This window comes from Pseudochaenichthys georgianus, chromosome 14 (genome assembly GCF_902827115.2).
Source record: "Pseudochaenichthys georgianus chromosome 14, fPseGeo1.2, whole genome shotgun sequence".
Taxonomy (NCBI): Eukaryota; Metazoa; Chordata; class Actinopteri; order Perciformes; family Channichthyidae; genus Pseudochaenichthys; species Pseudochaenichthys georgianus.
In genome coordinates, this window is record NC_047516.1 from 18,192,256 (window position 1) to 18,211,152 (window position 18,897).

General features: G+C 40.0%; 3 protein-coding genes across 3 annotated transcripts; all 3 read left to right on the forward strand.

Annotated features, from left to right (window-relative positions):
• Window positions 1-1,717: 1,717 nt before the first annotated feature.
• On the forward strand, window positions 1,718-8,673 carry pdha1a (pyruvate dehydrogenase E1 subunit alpha 1a). Its single transcript, XM_034098623.2, has 11 exons — window positions 1,718-1,840; window positions 2,524-2,592; window positions 2,677-2,850; window positions 3,538-3,664; window positions 3,809-3,900; window positions 4,033-4,125; window positions 4,215-4,370; window positions 4,935-5,006; window positions 5,095-5,162; window positions 5,629-5,737; window positions 6,891-8,673. Exons 1-11 carry the CDS (start codon window positions 1,793-1,795, stop codon window positions 7,053-7,055), a joined length of 1,173 nt encoding a protein of 390 aa, XP_033954514.1. The 5' UTR covers window positions 1,718-1,792; the 3' UTR covers window positions 7,056-8,673.
• A 2,076-nt stretch (window positions 8,674-10,749) lies between these two features.
• prdx4 (peroxiredoxin 4) lies at window positions 10,750-15,922 on the forward strand. The gene is made up of 7 exons (XM_034099865.2): window positions 10,750-11,073; window positions 13,911-14,028; window positions 14,121-14,237; window positions 14,779-14,901; window positions 15,195-15,325; window positions 15,442-15,476; window positions 15,806-15,922. Exons 1-7 carry the CDS (start codon window positions 10,875-10,877, stop codon window positions 15,854-15,856), a joined length of 774 nt encoding a protein of 257 aa, XP_033955756.1. The 5' UTR covers window positions 10,750-10,874; the 3' UTR covers window positions 15,857-15,922.
• Window positions 15,923-17,175: 1,253 nt separating this feature from the next.
• LOC117458597 (diamine acetyltransferase 1-like) lies at window positions 17,176-18,613 on the forward strand. The gene is made up of 6 exons (XM_034099179.2): window positions 17,176-17,409; window positions 17,534-17,585; window positions 17,689-17,769; window positions 17,873-17,974; window positions 18,076-18,116; window positions 18,222-18,613. Exons 1-6 carry the CDS (start codon window positions 17,344-17,346, stop codon window positions 18,387-18,389), a joined length of 510 nt encoding a protein of 169 aa, XP_033955070.1. The 5' UTR covers window positions 17,176-17,343; the 3' UTR covers window positions 18,390-18,613.
• The last annotated feature ends 284 nt before the right edge of the window (window positions 18,614-18,897 follow it).

The window sequence follows — 18,897 nt, forward strand, 5'->3', positions numbered from 1 at the left end:
AACTTAAGGGGGGGGAGATTCGAACCCACGTCTCACAGAGATCTAGCATGATCTGCCTGCATGAACCACTGAGCTAGCAGCTTGAGGACTGATTTTAAATGTGTATTATTTTTTCTTAAAAGCAGCAAACAGAAATAATTGTCCCCATTGACAAAACCAAATGTTCATGTTATTTTAATTAAATATTTTTTTCAAGTTTTATATAAAAATGTTTTGAAAACTAATGTTTTTAATTCTAATTTTATGACTTTTTGTTTTGTTTTAGAAAACATCTGTTGTCATATTAAATATCTATATATTTTTTGTGTGTTTTTTTGTTCATTCCCAGCTGTGCAGTTATTATGTTGATTTATCCTAATGTGTATTGTGATGCTTGTTACATTTGTGCGTGATCTCACTGGAGAAGAGCTTCAAATCAAAGGTCTCATACCTGTTAGAAATCCCATCCCTTACTCTCCTGTTACTGAGTTTTAGGTAATAGCAACACCTTTAATAGCAACATGAAGATATATAATGTGTGTTCTGTTTATTCTCACCTTAAATGTTTTTATTTATACATTTATTTATTTATTTCCATATTTATATTTTTTCTTGTGTTTTATTTATTCCTGTATTTATTCCCACATGTATTTATTTCAGTTTTTTTACATTCATTTATTCTTTAATTTGGTTATTCCTCTATTTATTCTGTATTTATGCATTTATTTATTTTTTACTTATGTCATATTCGGTCCTCCATACCCGTGTGCTCGTTGTGGACTTAACCCTCCTGTTGTCTTTGGGTCAAATCAGACCGATTTACTACTTTCATCAATCATAACTTTTTTGTTTTACATTCGATTGCATTAAGGCTTTATGATATCATTCACAGTAGACATTTGAACATCTAAAATTGCTGATCACCACTTTCATTGAATTGTGGATGATTTAGTCAACATTGTAACACCCATGGTGTTTGTTCCCGGTCAAAAATGACAGCCATAAAGAAATGGAATTAGTAACCATCCGGATCAGATAACACACGAACACACACACATACTCTTGATGTGCCCATCCCCCCACATGGATCACACCTGGCACACGCAATCCATGTTCAGTGTCTGTTCTTTGTATATTTACTGCAGTTTTTCCTGTATGTAGTCTGAATACTTACAGTTTGAAAGGGTGTTAAATGAAATTTGGTGATGATTAATGGTTTTTGTGTTAATGTAATAGCAGTTAAAACAGGACCGATCAAATGTGACCGCGAACACCAAAGTAAGGGCGTTCATTGTTTTAAAAACACATTGGTGGTAAGATAAGATAAGGTAAGATAGTATACTTTATTGATCCCAATTTGGGAAATGTTTGTCTTGCAGCAGCATAAAAAAACATGGCATGGTATATACAAATTAAAAAGACTAGAAATAATCAAGAACGTATAAATATACATGTTAAATTTACAAATTAACAATAAAAAAATATAAAGCAAGTTATTTTGAGGGATGGAATATTCAATATTAAACTGAATATATAAATGTAAAACGTACAGTGTGATTTATTTTCAGTAGGTCCAGAGGTCTATGCATTGGTTTTTCATGCACAAGAAGTTCACTATATTTATGTTACCTTATCCGAACTGCAAATATAATTTTTCCCTTAAAAAAACTGAACACTACTCCACCCATGTTTGACAGTGGTGGCAGCAGAGTGTGTTTCTGCCGGTATTGAGACCAGAGAAGAAGAAGATCGAGCGGAGCCGGAAGGACAGTCTGACAGAAGGACGTAGCCGTGCTGTGTTTAGCTCAGAAAGATGCTGACCAATATCTCTAATGTGCTGAGGGCCTGCGCTCAGAGGAATGTAAGTACAGTAATGTTGTAGTATGAATGTTCTTAGTCAAGCTCGTCATGACAGTCGCCCTCTAAAACCTACACATTTGACTCAAAATCAGACTGTCATCGCTGTGCTGACCTTGTGAGGCCGAGCGATAGCTTGTTTGGCTAACACAGCTACAGCCTGCACAGAAAACTCTTCACTATAGCTCAGTGATTTTATCAGTGTTCCTTCTCATTTAAGATATCCTACATTGCTTTTTTCTAATTATGGAGACAGGTTTTTTTTACAATGAGTCTAAAAATTGACACCAAGTAACGGTATTAATAAGTTTCTTACAACTAAGCAGTCCAATCAAGTGGAAGAAAAACACAGCTTACCTTAGGTTTCATTGAATTGTATAGCTCTGGTATTATATTTACATTCTCTTCCCTTTGTTTTGCTGCGAAACATATTGAGACCATTTTTCTAAAGAATGTTAATTGTTATCATCAAGATCCCTTCCTAAATCAATTTATCTTGTCCCTTAGATAACCAGTAAGACAGAAAAACTGCCTGCTTATTTTTTGTATAAAAACACGCTTTTATTCTTTAAGTATGGAAACAGTAACATACAGTAGCTCAAGCATGGTATTGTTATATTGTTAAAGATGTTTAATCCTCAGTAGATTTGTATTCCTAAAGAAAGATGTTCTTATGTCCCACGACAGGGATCTGTAGCGCTCGTGTCAGCACGAACATATGCTGACTTCACAACTGAGGCTTCCTTTGAAATAAAGGTAAGCTTGAAACATAACTTTTTTGTCAATTCATAAATCTGCATGGCAGTTTGTGCATTATTATTGATGTTTTCTTTCCTCTAGAAATGTGACATCCACAAGTTTGAGGAGGCCCCGGCCACTGAGGTGGTGATGACCCGCGATGAGGGTCTGAAGTACTACCGCGTCATGCAGACCATCAGGCGTATGGAGCTGAAAGCAGATCAGCTGTACAAGCAGAAGATCATCAGAGGATTCTGCCACTTGTATGATGGCCAGGTTGAGTGCACTTTATATTTTTTTATAAAGTACATGGCATTGATATTAAATATTATTATAAACCTAATGCAACTGTAAAACAAGTTTTTAAAACCTATTTAAAGGTCACCTATTATGCAGAATCCACTTCTTCATGTCTTTTCTACATCAACATGTGTCCCCTCTGTGTAAAGAGGTTCTGAAAGTTCCAGGAAAAAAGATTCTCTCTCTTTTTTTCCCGATCCATTTATATAAAAATCTGTGTGAAAATGAGCTGATCAGATTTTGGCCACTTTATGATGTCATAACGATGTTTTGTTTTCTGTAAACATTAGCCAATCACCAACCAAGGTAACCCCCACCTTATCACCTGAATCTCCTCCTAGAGCACCATTGTGTTCTTTTTAACCAAATGTCTCTCAGAGGGGCGTGGGGAGGGGCTCCTTATTTTCATCTAAAGTTACAGACACAGAATCAGCACTTTTGAAACAGGGCTGAAACAGAGGGGATTATGGGATGCTGCAATGATCTGTTTGGTATTTGGAGCCACACTTCAGAGACATATTTTGTATATATTTGAGACTTATAATATATGGATGAAAAACTGTATAATAGGGGATCTTTAAACTGTGAAACAAGTTTTTAAAGCCTATTTAAGATAGCACATATACCGTCATACATCATGTCAAGCTGTTTTTCTTTTCATAGGAGGCCTGTGCAGTTGGTATTGAAGCAGGAATCAATTTGTCAGACCATCTGATCACTGCGTACCGCGCTCACGGCTACACTTACACCCGAGGAGGGACTGTGAAGCAGATCATGTCCGAGCTCACCGGTGAGGCTGCAAATCTGACTCACTGAGACGTTATTAGTCATTTCTTTGTTATTTTGTGAATGATTTTTAGATGCACACATAGTTTTTGTTTTTCACTCACCTCTACTTTTATATCCTTAAATATTTTTGTTTTTCAATTTCCAGGCAGAAAAGGAGGCATTGCAAAGGGCAAAGGAGGCTCCATGCACATGTACACTAAAAACTTCTATGGAGGAAATGGAATTGTCGGAGCTCAGGTATCTCACAGAAGTCTTTTTCAGTGAATCTATTATTGTTTATTTTTGTCTCGAGCTTGAGTCACCAACTAGCATGTTTGAACATACCCACCAAGTGCTTTAGACATTAATAACGTATATTTATCTCCTCAGGTTCCTCTCGGTGCTGGTGTGGCTCTGGCCTGCCAGTATCTGGAGAACAACCAAGTGTCCGTCAGTCTTTATGGTGACGGTGCTGCCAACCAGGTATGGTACAGAAATCAGTGCGGTGTTAATCAATGAGAAGAATCCTGTCTGTGTGCCATGTTAACATAAACGATTTGTGTGTTTCACAGGGTCAGATTTTTGAAACCTACAACATGGCAGCACTTTGGAAGCTGCCCGCCATCTTCATCTGTGAGAACAACAGGTATGGCATGGGGACGTCAGTGGAGCGCTCTGCTGCCAGCACAGACTACTACAAGAGAGGAGACTACATTCCCGGTCTCAGGGTACTCTTCTTACTCACTTTTTAAAAACCTTTATGTCTATTTCTATAACAGCTATGTGGTCGAATTTTACGTGAAAATACGTGGCAGATTCACCCTGGATTAAGATCACGACGATCTCTGCAATTATTCAAATTCCTTGTGATTCCCAGGTCATACTAGTCCAGTCCAAATAGGGCTTTACTTTACCAATTTGAACAAGGTACAGGAGGTGTGGTGAGAGCAGTTGTATGCCAGATGACTGAATTTAATTTGATGCATACTTGGTACAAAACAGCTGTCTTCAATACAGTACCTTGTAATAATAATATGAATACATGGGATTTTGATAGCGCTTTTCTTAATGCTCAAAGACGCTTTACGTCAAATCACACACAGCAGCCTGAAAAAATGATATTAAGTTAACCTAGCAATGCCATGATGTGACACTAGTCAAAACTAATGAGCGTTTCTTTAATGAGCGTTATCTTTGTCCGGTCAAAATTAAAAAGCATACATTTAGCATACATTACCTGAAAGCGGCAGATCTTTATTCAATGACATTTGGGGTATTGTATTTGTGTCCAGGTGGATGGGATGGATGTTCTCTGTGTTCGGGAAGCGACCAAATTTGCAGCGGATCACTGCAGAGCTGGGAAGGTGAGTTTAAAAACTGTGAATTATAACAAGAAGGAAAGTGAGTTTGCTTTTTCCTCATGGAAGTTACATTTCTCCTACCTTTCATCAGGGTCCCGTTCTCATGGAGCTTCAGACCTACCGCTACCACGGACACAGTATGAGCGATCCTGGTGTCAGGTAAAAGATTGCAGTACTTGTTCAATTTGTTTTAACTCATCATTACACGTTTATTGTTTTTGAAGCCCTTATTTATTATTAATCATCTCGCCACCAATGTTATCCTCCATGTGCCGCTCCCCTTGCTTCGGCCACAGTAGTCTTCATATCCCCTCCTTCCAGCCGTAGTGCCCCCACCTCAGCGTAGGGATGAACTGAACACATTTTGATACGAGAAACTGGCTCGAATAATACAGGAGGGATTTCTCAAAGCTCTGAGAAATGTAAACACACCACAAACTATTGCAAAATGAATTCAATGTTGTTCTACTAGCTAAAATGGTCACAAATCCCTTCATCTGTATTTAGGGGATTGTTGTGTTGTTGTTTTTTTACAATGACCCCAAACTAATTTGATTTGGCGTCTGGTTTAAGAAAGACATAAGGCTGAATTAGTGCATCCCTGCCCTGATCTCTCCCCTCTCAGCTACCGCACACGTGAGGAGATCCAGGAGGTCCGCGGGAAGAGTGACCCCATCTCCCTGCTGAAGGACCGCATGCTCAACAACAACATGGCCAGCATCGAGGAGCTCAAGGTACAAAACATGTTCCGTTTGTAAAATTAAAGAAATGCTGCCACCACTGATTTTTAAACTTCCACCATGTGTTTCAACAACATCGTCAATCTTGTTTCTAATGTTTTGAAAAAGGATCAAGAAGAAAAGGGAGAGAAGCATATTTTGCTGTGACCTTGACTCCCTAAAAGTCTGGAATACATGTTTGTTTTGGGGTTTGAAACCACAGATAAATAAGCCAAACTTTCGGAGGTGTTATCAATGCACCTATATCCGAACAAGATATACCTGCAATACATCCACATGTCATCCAGATCAGTGGTTCTCAACTGGTCAGGCCTCGGGACCAACTTTTTCCTTAGTCAATAGAACATTTTGAACCACTCAAATCTATTCAACAAAAAATCATTCATTTTTATCTGAAGTTGTACCCGTGGATGTATAAAGAATAGTTCTACCGTAATGTTATTCTCCGTGGGGACTTCCGGCAACAATCTTGATTCTGATTGGCCAGAAGACTCGACAAAACATCAGCAAAGATGTTTTATTGAGAAGATGATCACTACGTGACCGTTTATGGTGTCCGGTACTTCCAGTGCAACGCCTACTGCACAGCGTTAGAACATCGGGCCTTCAAAATAAAAGTTTGCCTTTTTTTCTTCACTCACAGATCTGCGACCCACTCGAAACAGGTCCGCGACCCACTTTTGAGAACCACTGATCTAGATAACACAAGCAATTCAGCATTTGGATGCCTATTTAGCTGTTTGAATACACTGGCTGCTGTGATCAGCGATAATAAAGTCTGTGTGACTGCATTTTGCTTTTAAATATAACATGTGAAAATCATGAGATATTGTTTAAGAGATAAATGTCAGAAAGAAAATAACCATAATTTTCTGTCAGAATCAAAAATACTTAATTTTTCCAGGGTTTCATGACGGTTGTTCCATTTTAGAAAGAAATACAAATATATGATTAATACAATAAAATATTTATATAAAAACAAGTAAGAATGTGCAGTCAAACGAGAAAATAAGATGTCATGTAGACATTAAAATGTAAAGTAAAAATGTCAAATAAAAGATTAAAGAGCCAGCGTTTCGACTGCCTGGCGCTCCGAGGGAGGGGTTAAACAGCCTGATGACCGCTGTCCTTCCTGTGTTGTCTTTAGGAGATCGACGTGTCAGTGAGGAAGGAGATTGAAGACGCTGCTCAGTTCGCTACGACAGATCCCGAGCCTCCACTGGAAGAATTGTGCAACCACATCTTTCACGACAACTCCCCGATGGAGGTGCGCGGCGTGAACCCGTGGACCAAGCTGAAGTCTGTTAGCTAAAGCTTTTTCATCCTCTCTTACCATCAGGTCCTCCACCCAACAATATCTGATCTCCCCAAGCAACTCACTTATACGCACTCATTGTAATTAAGACCCAGAGCTTAGACATCGGACAGTAAATGGATTTCAGCGCTGTACAGTCACACAGCCGGGACCATATTCACAAAGATGTTCTGAGAAGAGTCATAAACACATTACATTGGAAAACCTTTAAAGATTGAAGCAACCTTATGAGCATTTCTACTGCAGTGATGCATAGTCTTATGGAATTCTCTCCCATATTTATTTATATCTTGTGTAAAATGTTAATATAAAATTACCAGTTTGCAAACTCAACACAATAAAGATCATTTATTTAATGTTAAGTAGTTAAATGTACCATCCTTGACGCTGGTGGATTATTTCAAGTCTTCCCCTTGTGAATGAACTTAAATATTTAAACCCCTTTGATGAATTGTCTTGGTTTTAAAAGGGAAGCTTAATAAATAACTTTAGCTAGTGTTTCCAGGATTATTGGGCTATTTGAACATTTAGCACTAAGTTGGAAGGCTTGGTAAATCTGGACCCAAGCTAAATAAATCTGGTCAAAACTAAATTTGCTTTTGATAATTCTCTCACTTTTGAGGTGTCATAAAAAAAGAAACGTCTTTCCATCACTCCCCTCATCTCATAAAAACACTGACCTGTAAAAAATACTGAAGTGTACATGATAAATCGTTCAGTTTAAACACTGCTGTTACTAAAAAATCCTCAATCCGGCCCCATTTTTAGTTTTTCAATATGTTGTACGTAAGAGAGGGCGAAGAATACCAAGGGAAGGGTTTGAAATATTTAATTTGATCTTGCCAAACCAAACGTGCCTGGCAGATCTTGTGTTGTTGTCGAATGTGTCGTCTCATGTTTGTGTCTCACTCCAGTCTGAGCAGCTACCTGTGCATCTGGACAGAGGTGTTTCAAATGTTTATTTTGCAGATACTCAGGTGTCTGGTTTCATTTTCATGATACAAACAAACCTTTCATTGAGATATATATATTCGGAAAGACTATTATTTCAATGACTAATTTAAATGTGTGTAAATACTTACACTCAATTACCACAATCTATAACATCTATTGCAGTAAGTTTCCAGATCAAAGAGGTGCTGGGGGAAGTATTCTTGGGTTAGCTGTTTGTTTGTTTGTTGTGCTCACAAGGTGTTATGTGCTTTAACAACACATCAGCAGTGGCACATTATTGGCTCAAATGGAGAGGGATTCACAGACATTTTGAATTTCAGTCAGTTTTTTCCTTGCAAAGTACTTGAACATGAAAAATCTAAGTGTACCGTAGCAAAAACAAACCTGCTTATCGACACAGCAAGCTGCCTTTCAGTTAATGGTGTTCCTAAACATTGCAGCAATGCATTGTTGTTTCTCTATAATGTGATTCTTTCTGCAAAAAATAAGACTGACTTAAATTTAAAATGTCAATACCTGTCTTAATACAACAGATGCCCACAGTGTGAGTATTTTTTGTAGTGAACTGTTACACTGAGGGTGGAAGAAGACGAAGGGAAACGCTCCATGGAAACATTGTTTTTATGTGCACCACTGTAATAAAAAGACTAAGATACTGTAATCGTCTACTCCTCTTTGTATGTGTGTATGATGGGTGCGTTTCCCCCAGCTTTAACCTCATATTCAGTTAACTCTGACGATTGCACGATACTGTTAGCAACATAATTAGTGATTTATAATTGCTACAGGGCCTGTCTTTCAACCATAGTAGAGATAGCCCCCTTGGACAAATGTTAGCATCTAAATATTTGCTACAATAAAAGTGTTTTTGAGTTTTTACACTTGTGAGGTGGTCCTGATTAAAGTCAAAATTATTTTTACAACTGAGGTTTGTCTGATTTGTCAACCTGACCTGGGGGGTATACTGCGAAGCAGGATTTTCGCTTAGCCGGCTAAATTCAGGGGAAACTCCGGCTTTCCGGTCCTACGAAGCTGGTTCTCTTTTTAGCAGGCTAGATCTCCATGGTAATATATGCTAAGCAGCTAACCTGGTCGGGACCAGGTTAGGTTGCAGGCTAAGAGCTCAACTCAGTGAAAGCACCGCCTGCTGACCAATCAGAGCTCAGTGTGCGGAGTTTAAAGCGATCAAGTCATATTACAGGAGAAAGGAAATACAGAAAAGCTGCCGTCGCAGGAAAGACGGCCGGCAAAAATCACCGACTGTGTGAACGTGAACATTAATAGAATATCACCTCCCATCTTCAGAGCAATCTGACTATTATAACATTAGCGTTAAGAAAGCTTACTTAAATATCGGCCACAACATAAGTAACCGGATCAGAGTACATTAAGTACAGTCCGCGGCATATCACTTCATAATGTATCATATATTTTATTATCTGAGTCAGCTGAGCCGTATCTGGCCGTGCAACACTCACAGTGTCACATACTGTATGCAGAAGTATTATTTTAAGCAACACATAAGTTGACGAAACACTCGAGACAAATGTAATTAAAGTCAGATCGTGTTTTAGACGGGGCAGTGATATCATAAACCTGTTAATGTACGCATTCAAACACTTTTTCTTTTACCAGCTGTATTCACCTTGCAGGTGCAGCTATGTGGCTTTTATCCTGGATAAAGTGTTTAAGTCATGGATGTTTAAAGTTTAACTTCTTCATTTTTGACTAGTATTAAAGTTCACTTTTCATTCAGGAAGTATGACGCTGCGCTGTCAGTGCGCTTCTCCATGTTTGTGATTGGTCGAATGCTCCAGATACCACCCATTTTATGTGAACGCGCACCTAACTAGATAGGACACGGCTGGCTTGAGCGATCCACTTGATAACCAGCGTCGTAGGACAGTTTAGCGAGAGCGCGTATGTTTTGGATTAAGCCAACCGGCTAACTCAAACATATCCAGGTTAGGTTGAACCAGGTTCGCAGTATAGGCCCCTGGTGTTTTTTAAGCTACAGTAACTGAGTTTGGACAGAAAGTAGACAACTAACAGGCTTATATAGTGCCTAGTTAATTCGATTTGGAGTTTGTGTTCTTGTAACTTCATTATCATAAATTCATTTGCATCTGAGCTCTGGTTCGCTCCACATTACTGGACTGTTTCAAATCAACAAGTTCAAGTTTTTTACATTGGCTGGGGAACAGCCTTGAGAACTAACGCAGTAGTAATGCTAGTATCCTGTTGATAACAATGTGTTCTATGTGTGTTGTCATAATACTGGTGGATGGCGTTTCACACATGAAAGGTGCTGAATGGCATGTTTTCCAAAAACTTTAAATCAGTTTACTTTCATGTTTACCACCACATAGAGGTGGCTAGAGTCACTTCCAGGAGCCAACATACAGTGGATCACATTTCGACACCTTTTTTATTTCTCACAGACCTACGTTTTTTCTTAATGTTATCCTTAAGAAAATATTTTAAATTAATATATTTGAAGTAGAACAACATTAACAGAAAAGTTGGGAGAGGACTTGTATGATACTCGGTCAAAAGACACTGTACGGTGTATACATAAATAACTGTAAGGGGAGATGTAGAGCCGAGGAATAAAGGTTAGTTGAATTATGGCAAGGTCATATTTTGATTTATTTGTAGGGTAAAAGAGGAAATAATGTGGTAAAAGGGAAGTGGGCGTCAGGGGCTAATTAGCTCCAGGAGATGGCAGTAATGCAACTATGGACCCCAGCTGTTGCAGAAACTGAATGAAGAAGAAGAGGCGGAGGAAGACGGCTTCTCAAATCCTGCCAGAAAACCAAACACATTCCAGATAGTGGTTAGTCCTTTCCAAGGGACGACACAATGGAGTTTCTCTTGCACATTAGTTTAAAGAAGGATCTTTTCAGTATCCTGTGCACCGCTCTCCTCCTCGTCCTCACCACATCTGCGGAGGAAGTGAAAGACTCCCAGTGTCACAACTACGCGGGAGGACACGTCTATCCTGGGGAGGCTTTCCGCGTGCCTGTGTCCGACCATTCCCTGCACCTCAGCAAAGCCAAAAGTGAGTTCCTCTCATGAGTTCATCCTGAAGTACTATTTGGTATTTGCATTAGAGAAGTGCGCATTGATTTATCTTTCTGGCAATCACAGCTGCTGCTGCAGCTCCAGCATGGAGATCTGCTGTCAGGACAATGGAAACACACTGTCTGCAGCCTGGGCTCATGTCTGATGGGCTGTTTCTTATTTACTTTAATTCATAGTTGACAGTAAAGCGTGTTGGTCACTCACAAATGAGGCCTAAAACTGTAGTCAGAGGTTTTTTGTAGGACACGTCATTCTATGAAATGCATTGGATTGCGTTCCTCCCTCCTCCCCTGAGACACTTGACAAACATAACACTAGTGGGTTGGACTTGACAAAATAACGGAAACACTTAGAAACTATCAGTGGCCGTAAAACTCACGTGGTCATGCGTGACTATATATAGTATGCAGACAAATACAAGAGTTTAACTTTGGCATAATGCTTAGGTCAACTATTCCCCTGCACGTATTCAATGTTGACTCTTTTTTTTTTGGATGTGCCTTCATTAGTTTTCAGACTTCTGACCCCATGGCTTTGCAGGGTTCCCCATTGCAGTTGAGACATAATCCCATGTATAAAACATATGCAACTTAATACAAAATGGTCTGAAAAGTAAATAATGATCACATTTGAATGTAAGAGAACTGCAAACAAATGGCCAACAAGAACCGGAGTCATATAGATTTAATTATTTATCAAAACCAAGATGCTTTGTTGACAACTCCATGGAGTGGTATTAATGTATACTATAATTGAGCAGAATCTTTAAACATCGAGAAAAATAATAATAAAAACATTTGGAAGAACATATTTAGGCAAAGGAAAATAATTGTTATATATAGTGGTTCAATGCTGACCAATATGAGTTGTATAATAATGCAGAACAAAATATTGTGATATTGCACATATATACAAATACTGCTGACATGGAGATAAAATGACAAATTAAAAGCAATTTTTAAAGTGCATTAGAGTTAAGTTTAAATCAACAACCTTATGACCTCTATCCATCCATCCATCTTCTCCTGCTTATCCGTGGTCGGGTCGCGGGGGTAGCAGTTCCAGCAGAGATCCCCAAACTTTCTTTTCCCTGGCGACATCAACCAGCTCTGACTGGGGGATCCCAAGATGCTCCCAGGCCAGCGAAGAGATATAATCCCTCCACCTGGTCCTAGGTCTACCCCTTGGTCTCTTCCCAGCTGGACGTGCCTGGAATGCCTCCCTAGGGAGGCGCCCAGGTGGCATCCGAACCACCTCAACTGGCTCCTTTCGACGCGAAGGAGGAGCGGCTCAACTCCGAGTCCCTCCCGGATGACCGAACTTCTCACCTTATCCCTAAGGGAGACACCAGCCACCCTGCGGAGAAAACCCATCTCGGCCGCTTGTATCCGCGATCTCGTTCTTTCGGTCATGACCCATCCTTCATGACCATAGGTGAGGGTAGGAACGAAAATGGCCCGGTAGACGGAGCTTTGCCTTCTGGCTCAGCTCCCTTTTCGTCACAACGGTGCGGTAAAGCGACTGCAGTACCGCTCCCGCTGCTCCGATTCTCCGGCCCATCTCACGCTCCATTGTTCCCTCACTCGAGAACAAGACCCCGAGATACTTGAACTCCTTCACTTGGGGTAAGGACTCATTCCCTACTTGGAGTGGACAGTCCATCGGTTTCCTGCTGAGAACCATGGCCTCAGATTTGGAGGTGCTGATCCTCATCCCAGCCGCTTCACACTCTGTTGCGAACCGATCCAGTGAGTGCTGAAGGTCGCAGACCGATGAAGCCATTAGAACCACATCATCTGCAAAAAGCAGTGGTGCAATCCTTAGTCCACCGAACTGCAGACCCCCTCCCCACGACTACGCCTCGAAATCCGATCCATGTATATTACAAACAGGATTGGTGACAAAGCGCAGCCCTGGCGGAGGCCAACCCTCACCGGAAATGGGTCCGACTTACTGCCGAGGACCCGGACACAGCTCTCGCTTTGGGAGTACAGAGATTGGATGGCCCTGAGTAGAGACCCCCTCACCCTATACTCCCGCAGCACCTCCCACAGTAATTCCCTGGGAACTTGGTCATACGCCTTCTCCAAGTCTACAAAACACATGTAGACCGGATAAGCGTACTCCCAGGCCCCCTCCAGGATCCTTGCGAGAGTAAAAAGCTGATCCGTCGTTCCAAGACCAGGACGGAATCCGCATTGTTCCTCCTCAATCTGAGGTTCGACAATCGGCCTGACCCTCCTTTCAAGTACCTTGGAGTAAACTTTCCCGGGGAGGCTGAGTAGTGTGATGCCTCTGTAATTGGCACACACCCTCTGATCCCCCTTTTTAAAAAGGGGAACCACCACCCCGGTCTGCCACTCCTTCGGTACCATTTCCGACTTCCACGCAACGTTGATGAGACGTGTCAACCATGACAGTCCCTCAACACCCAGAGCCTTCAGCATTTCCGGGCGGATCTCATCCACCCCCGGGGCTTTGCCACTGTGGAGTTGTTTGACGACCTCAGTGACCTCCCCCCGGGAGATTGGTGTTGATCCCCCGTCATACTCCAGCTCTGCCTCTAACATAGAGGGTGGAGTTGTCGGGTTCAGGAGTTCCTCAAAGTGTTCCTTCCAACGCCCTAACACTCCATCAGTTGAGGTCAACAACGTCCCATCCTTACTGTACACAGCTTGGATGGTTATGACCTCATAACATATATTGGTGTTAAATCAGCACTTTAAAACACACATCCCAACGATGTCTTTAAATGACGGATACAGTTCAACTATATCTATTCCTTCCTACCATATGTTTTGCTTTCCAACTCAGTCTCAAAGCCTGCACCGCACTGGGAAGGAACAGCTGTCATTGATGGGGAATTCAAGGAGGCGAAGCTGTCAGACTACAAAGGCAAATATCTTGTCTTCTTCTTCTATCCTCTGGACTTGTGAGTAATATCTCAGACACACATTATTTATCACCCTGTTTGTGGTGTTGCGAATTTATTCTGATATAAATGTGCCGTTTTTCGTTCTGCAGCACATTTGTCTGCCCCACTGAGATCATTGCATTCAGCGATCGTGTGCATGAGTTCAAAGCCATCAACACCGAGGTGGTCGCCTGCTCCATCGACTCCCAGTTCACCCACCTGGCCTGGTGAGACCCTGTTCCCCTACACACATAATGTGCTCCAAGACTTGAATGGCTTCAGATAAAACCTGATAAAAACAGTCGTCCAATAGTAGATTCTGTAGTAGACTGACTAAAGTGTTTACGGTTGCATCTTAGGTTTTCTTTCTTGGTCGATTTATATTTTCACGACTATTTGATTCGTTACTTGGTCTATAAATGGTAATAAATAGCAATCAGTGTTTCCCAAAGCCCAAGATGAGGTCTTCAAACATCTTGTATTATCCACATCTCAAGGATATTGACTTTACTCTCATATGAGTAAAGAAACCAGAAAATATTAGGAACCTGTCATAAGAGAATTATACATTTCTCAAACAAACAAATACATCTATTTATCACAATTGATTTATTTTATAGTTGAGGGGAGAAGTGCTTAATTTAGTTGTTTTACCATTTTTTTTTTCGCCCATTGATTGTTTATTTTTGGTTTGATAATAACTTTTGTTTTTTACAACACCTGAAATGTTCCTTTTTCAATTTTTGTTACACTTTTTGTTATTAACAGGATAAATACGGCCAGAAAGGAAGGTGGACTTGGCCTAATGAAAATCCCTCTGCTGTCTGACCTCACGCACCAGATTTCTAAAGATTATGGAGTCTACCTGGAGGACCAGGGACACTCACTGAGGTACAATTACACAATTACATGTATGACCTTTATCAAAGGTGTATATGCTTAATCAAACCCTGTTATGTCTCCTTGAAGTGCTTTAAAAATAAACAACAGTCGAAGCAGGCATGAAACACTTTTTAACTGTAGAAAAAACACATTTAATGTTTCTGCATGTGGACAAATATGCTCCATAACTTATATCTCATAGATAGCTGATTCTTTTATCAACTATGCAAATGTTTGAGAGTACAGATTATTACAGATTTCAGTAACTCTTAAATCTCACTCCGTGTCCCTGTGTCTCTCAGAGGGCTTTTCATCATCGACGACAAAGGCATCCTGAGGCAGATCACCATGAACGATCTCCCCGTGGGAAGATCTGTGGATGAGACTCTGCGACTCGTCCAGGCCTTCCAGTACACTGACAAACACGGAGAAGGTAAAAGAAGCTCATTTAAACGCATTACCTGGCAACTAATAGCCAGTTGTTAATGTATTATTCAAGCTGTTTTTCTTGTGTTGACTCTAATTGTCTGCCATTTTTTTTGTTTACAGTGTGTCCAGCAGGATGGAAGCCAGGCAGTGACACAGTGAGTATCAGTGAGGCTGTGAATGATTAGGATCATTTGTCACTATCTACGATGTTCTATGATAGATACATAGACAAAGTAGCATGTACTGTATATGCCATTTAGTCGGTGTGCAACCAGTTACTGCAACAACTATATTTCATGACTAAGTTAAAGGAAACAGACTGCCTCCATATATATTGTTCCCTCACAGCAGATTTGTGGTTGGAGAAATAATTGGGAAACACATGGCAGACTAGTTTATAGCATGTTTAGCATATTTCTATTGTCAAGTATAATATTATAAGAAAGTGTAATTGTGAACTAATTGAATTACTTCTCTCCCACAGATCATTCCCGACCCTTCAGGCAAGCTGAAGTATTTTGATAAACTGAACTGATCTGCGTTACACTCGGCCCAGTCTGTAAAATACCAAAAGTCCAAATAAAAAAGTGTTTTCATAAAATGCTGTCTGTCTGCTATTTTAGATCCTTCTGAACAGTTTTTGCTAAGCTCATGCCTTTGGTTTACATTAGTGCAGAAGCCTGCATCACACTGGGAATAAACAGCTGTCAAGATGTGAATTCACCCAGTGGCTGCCAGATGCTCACTAGCAAATTCTCATTACAAAGAGTCATCCGACACATTAGCATACTTGCTGGGCCAGTTATGGGACGTTTGGACTCGTTTGCATTGTATAGTGTGGTTAACACAACAGACTTAGTCATTTATCATCTTCAAATAAGCCATACCTCATATGGTTACACAGGGAGATGTCTTGAAAAAAAGGTTTTCATAAAAGATCATGGGATGGTTATCAGCCCTTGACCTGTGGCTGTACTGTATGAGGATAGAGGTTCTGAAAAATAGCGAGACCATGCAGGGCTTTAAACGCAAACATAAACACACTGTGGGGATTTTAAAATCAATTGTTGAGTGTTTTTACAGGCGTAATATGTTTTATTTTTACAACATTGGCCCAAGATTCTGGATGCTACATTCTCTACAAGTTGTAAGCAAGGAAAAGTGGCTTGGTTGATAACAAAATACAAGTAGTTACAGTGGTCGATTATCTGTCTTGTGGTGCGTCCATTTATTGTCCTGTATGGTCTACTGAAAGGTAATCATGTTGTTACGTGGTGTGCAGGTGAAGCTGGGTCACGGATGATGATTAAGGCCTTGACATCAGGTAGTACATTTCCTCTATTGAAGTCATCTGTGTCCCAATGATGTTTCAGAATGTCTTGACCCTGTTCAGAGCTACAGTATGTGTTCCTGGTGCAGCTGGTATACTCTTTGATGCAGTATGTCAAGATAATCGCAGCCTTGTCTGTCCCCTCCTCCAACTTTTTTATTGGAGGTACAACTCAGATTTGCATAAATAGATCAATACAAGTTTTTTTGAGCAATGCAAATATTAGTTTGACTGTCTAAAAAGATCCAATTGGGACCTGCAGAAGGACAATTTATCATTACATGTATAGAAATTGCACTCTGTCCCATATGGGTTAATCTTTACTCAACCCTAAGCCATTAAGCGCCTGGCCTGTTTTTTTCCCAGGTTTGGTTAATCATTACCTTTTAAACAACATGCAAATTAAGTACAATGATCAACACAATGATAAGGGGTCAGCAGGAAAAGAGACACAGGATTTAAAAGACTGTTGACCATATATGGATTATTGAGTCACCTCCTCAGTGACATATAAAAGGGAACTTGGTGAGCTTGCTGTACCACTTTTGTGACCCAGCCAATGTAGTTCTGTATACGGCTTCTTTATTCTTTGTCGGGGGATGTACTCCTGAGTAGCGAATGACGAAACAAATTTTGCTTATATTCACATTTCGAGGATTAGTAAGAAAAGGGAAAAAGGGGAAAAGGAGAAAATGGCCAGTTTTATATTACGGAAAGCTGAACCCAGAGACGTGTCCGATATCATGCGACTCATAAAGGTAAGGGAAATGTTAAAGTCTAATATTTTTAATAATAATATGTGACTGGATTACTGTAATCTCTGTTAATCAATTGTGTTTCAAGTTTGAAAACTGAATTTGTGTTTCTTTGTTTGCCTTTAAGGAACTGGCTAAGTTTGAGGAAATGGAGGAGAAAGTTGTGCTGACAGAGAAAGGTTCTTTAACCCTTTTTAACATTATGTGCATACATTTACCAGGATTTTCCAAAAACTATTTCAATCTTCTTCATACATTATAATAAAAAAATGTCTCTTGCAGATCTCCTTGAAGATGGCTTCGGAGATCACCCATTCTACCACTGTTTGGTTGCTGAAGTCCCAAAATTGCAGGGCTCAGAAGGTAAAAACATATCTAACACAAAACTCTTTACATTTAAATAGTCCTATTTCAAAATACTTTAACCTTGTTAGTTTTACCTCTAATTTATGGTGTTTTCTTCCAGGGTACACTGTGATTGGATTTGCCATGTACTACTTCACATATGACCCTTGGATTGGAAAGCTGCTCTACTTGGAAGACTTTTACGTCATGCAGGAGTTTCGAGGTGAGATTGTCAACATGTGCTGTTATATAATGGTAGTAAAGGCTAATGAGTAACAGAAAGAGTCTTAAGGGGGGAATTTTTAACATTTTCTCTTTCGATAGGTTTGGGCATTGGTTCAAACATCCTGAAGGTCCTGAGTGAGGTACGATAACCAAGTGATGATTTGGTGACAGATGCAACTCTATTCAACTGTGTTCAATACTTTATGTCTTTGTGTTTTACGTTTTGTTTTTTTCTCCCACTTTAGAAGGCAGTGAAGACTCGCTGTAGCGGCATGCACTTCATTGTAGCAGAAAACAACACAAAGTCTATTGAGTTCTACAAGCGAAGAGGAGCAGCTGATCTCTCGTCTGAGGAGGGCTGGCGTCTTTTTGAGATTGAAAAGGATGATCTGCTGAAAATGACTGCCAAATAAGAGTTTATGTGCTGTTGAATGACTTGTTCTGACAGTTTGTGATAGCAATAATCATGTTTTTTTCAGTCAGTCTTAATACATTTGACCCTGTTTCTGTAATGTCATCTGAAATGTAGCAAGACCACTGCTGAATGAATACTGATGTTTTGGTAATATACTTCTGGAGGCCTGTAGTGACACATTTCTTGAGTCAAAAACAATAAACTTGATTTTGTGTAACAGAATTTTGGTTCCTTTTTTTAAATGAATGAATCAGCACCTCTCTCTTATGTTGCAACCCTTTGTGTTGCCCTTTCCCGCAGATCAGGAACACTAGAGTAGTTATTTGAAGAATACATTGTTGTTTTTGACTTTTTGTATTTATATTCTGTACTTCCATTACAATAAATCCATACATTTTGAAATAACTTCTGATTTAAAAGATACCCAGGAAGTACCAGAAATCTGGGATTTTCGCATAATCATTTTAGTTTAGAGACTGACGTAAGTCTGACTAGGAATTAACTTT

What these genes read in the sequence shown, in the direction of transcription:
- prdx4 (XM_034099865.2), top strand. Translation starts at nt 10,875, where the DNA reads ATGGAGTTTCTCTTGCACATTAGTTTAAAGAAGGATCTTTTCAGTATC. An exon ending in GACCAGGGACACTCACTGAG is followed by an intron (nt 14,902 to 15,194) that starts GTACAATTACAC and finishes TGTGTCTCTCAG; the next exon opens with AGGGCTTTTCATCATCGACG. An exon ending in CACTGACAAACACGGAGAAG is followed by an intron (nt 15,326 to 15,441) that starts GTAAAAGAAGCT and finishes TTTTGTTTACAG; the next exon opens with TGTGTCCAGCAGGATGGAAG.
- pdha1a (XM_034098623.2), top strand. Translation starts at nt 1,793, where the DNA reads ATGCTGACCAATATCTCTAATGTGCTGAGGGCCTGCGCTCAGAGGAAT. An exon ending in AGGCTTCCTTTGAAATAAAG is followed by an intron (nt 2,593 to 2,676) that starts GTAAGCTTGAAA and finishes TCTTTCCTCTAG; the next exon opens with AAATGTGACATCCACAAGTT. An exon ending in ATGGAATTGTCGGAGCTCAG is followed by an intron (nt 3,901 to 4,032) that starts GTATCTCACAGA and finishes TTATCTCCTCAG; the next exon opens with GTTCCTCTCGGTGCTGGTGT.
- LOC117458597 (XM_034099179.2), top strand. Translation starts at nt 17,344, where the DNA reads ATGGCCAGTTTTATATTACGGAAAGCTGAACCCAGAGACGTGTCCGAT. An exon ending in AGTTGTGCTGACAGAGAAAG is followed by an intron (nt 17,586 to 17,688) that starts GTTCTTTAACCC and finishes TGTCTCTTGCAG; the next exon opens with ATCTCCTTGAAGATGGCTTC. An exon ending in TCCTGAAGGTCCTGAGTGAG is followed by an intron (nt 18,117 to 18,221) that starts GTACGATAACCA and finishes CTCCCACTTTAG; the next exon opens with AAGGCAGTGAAGACTCGCTG.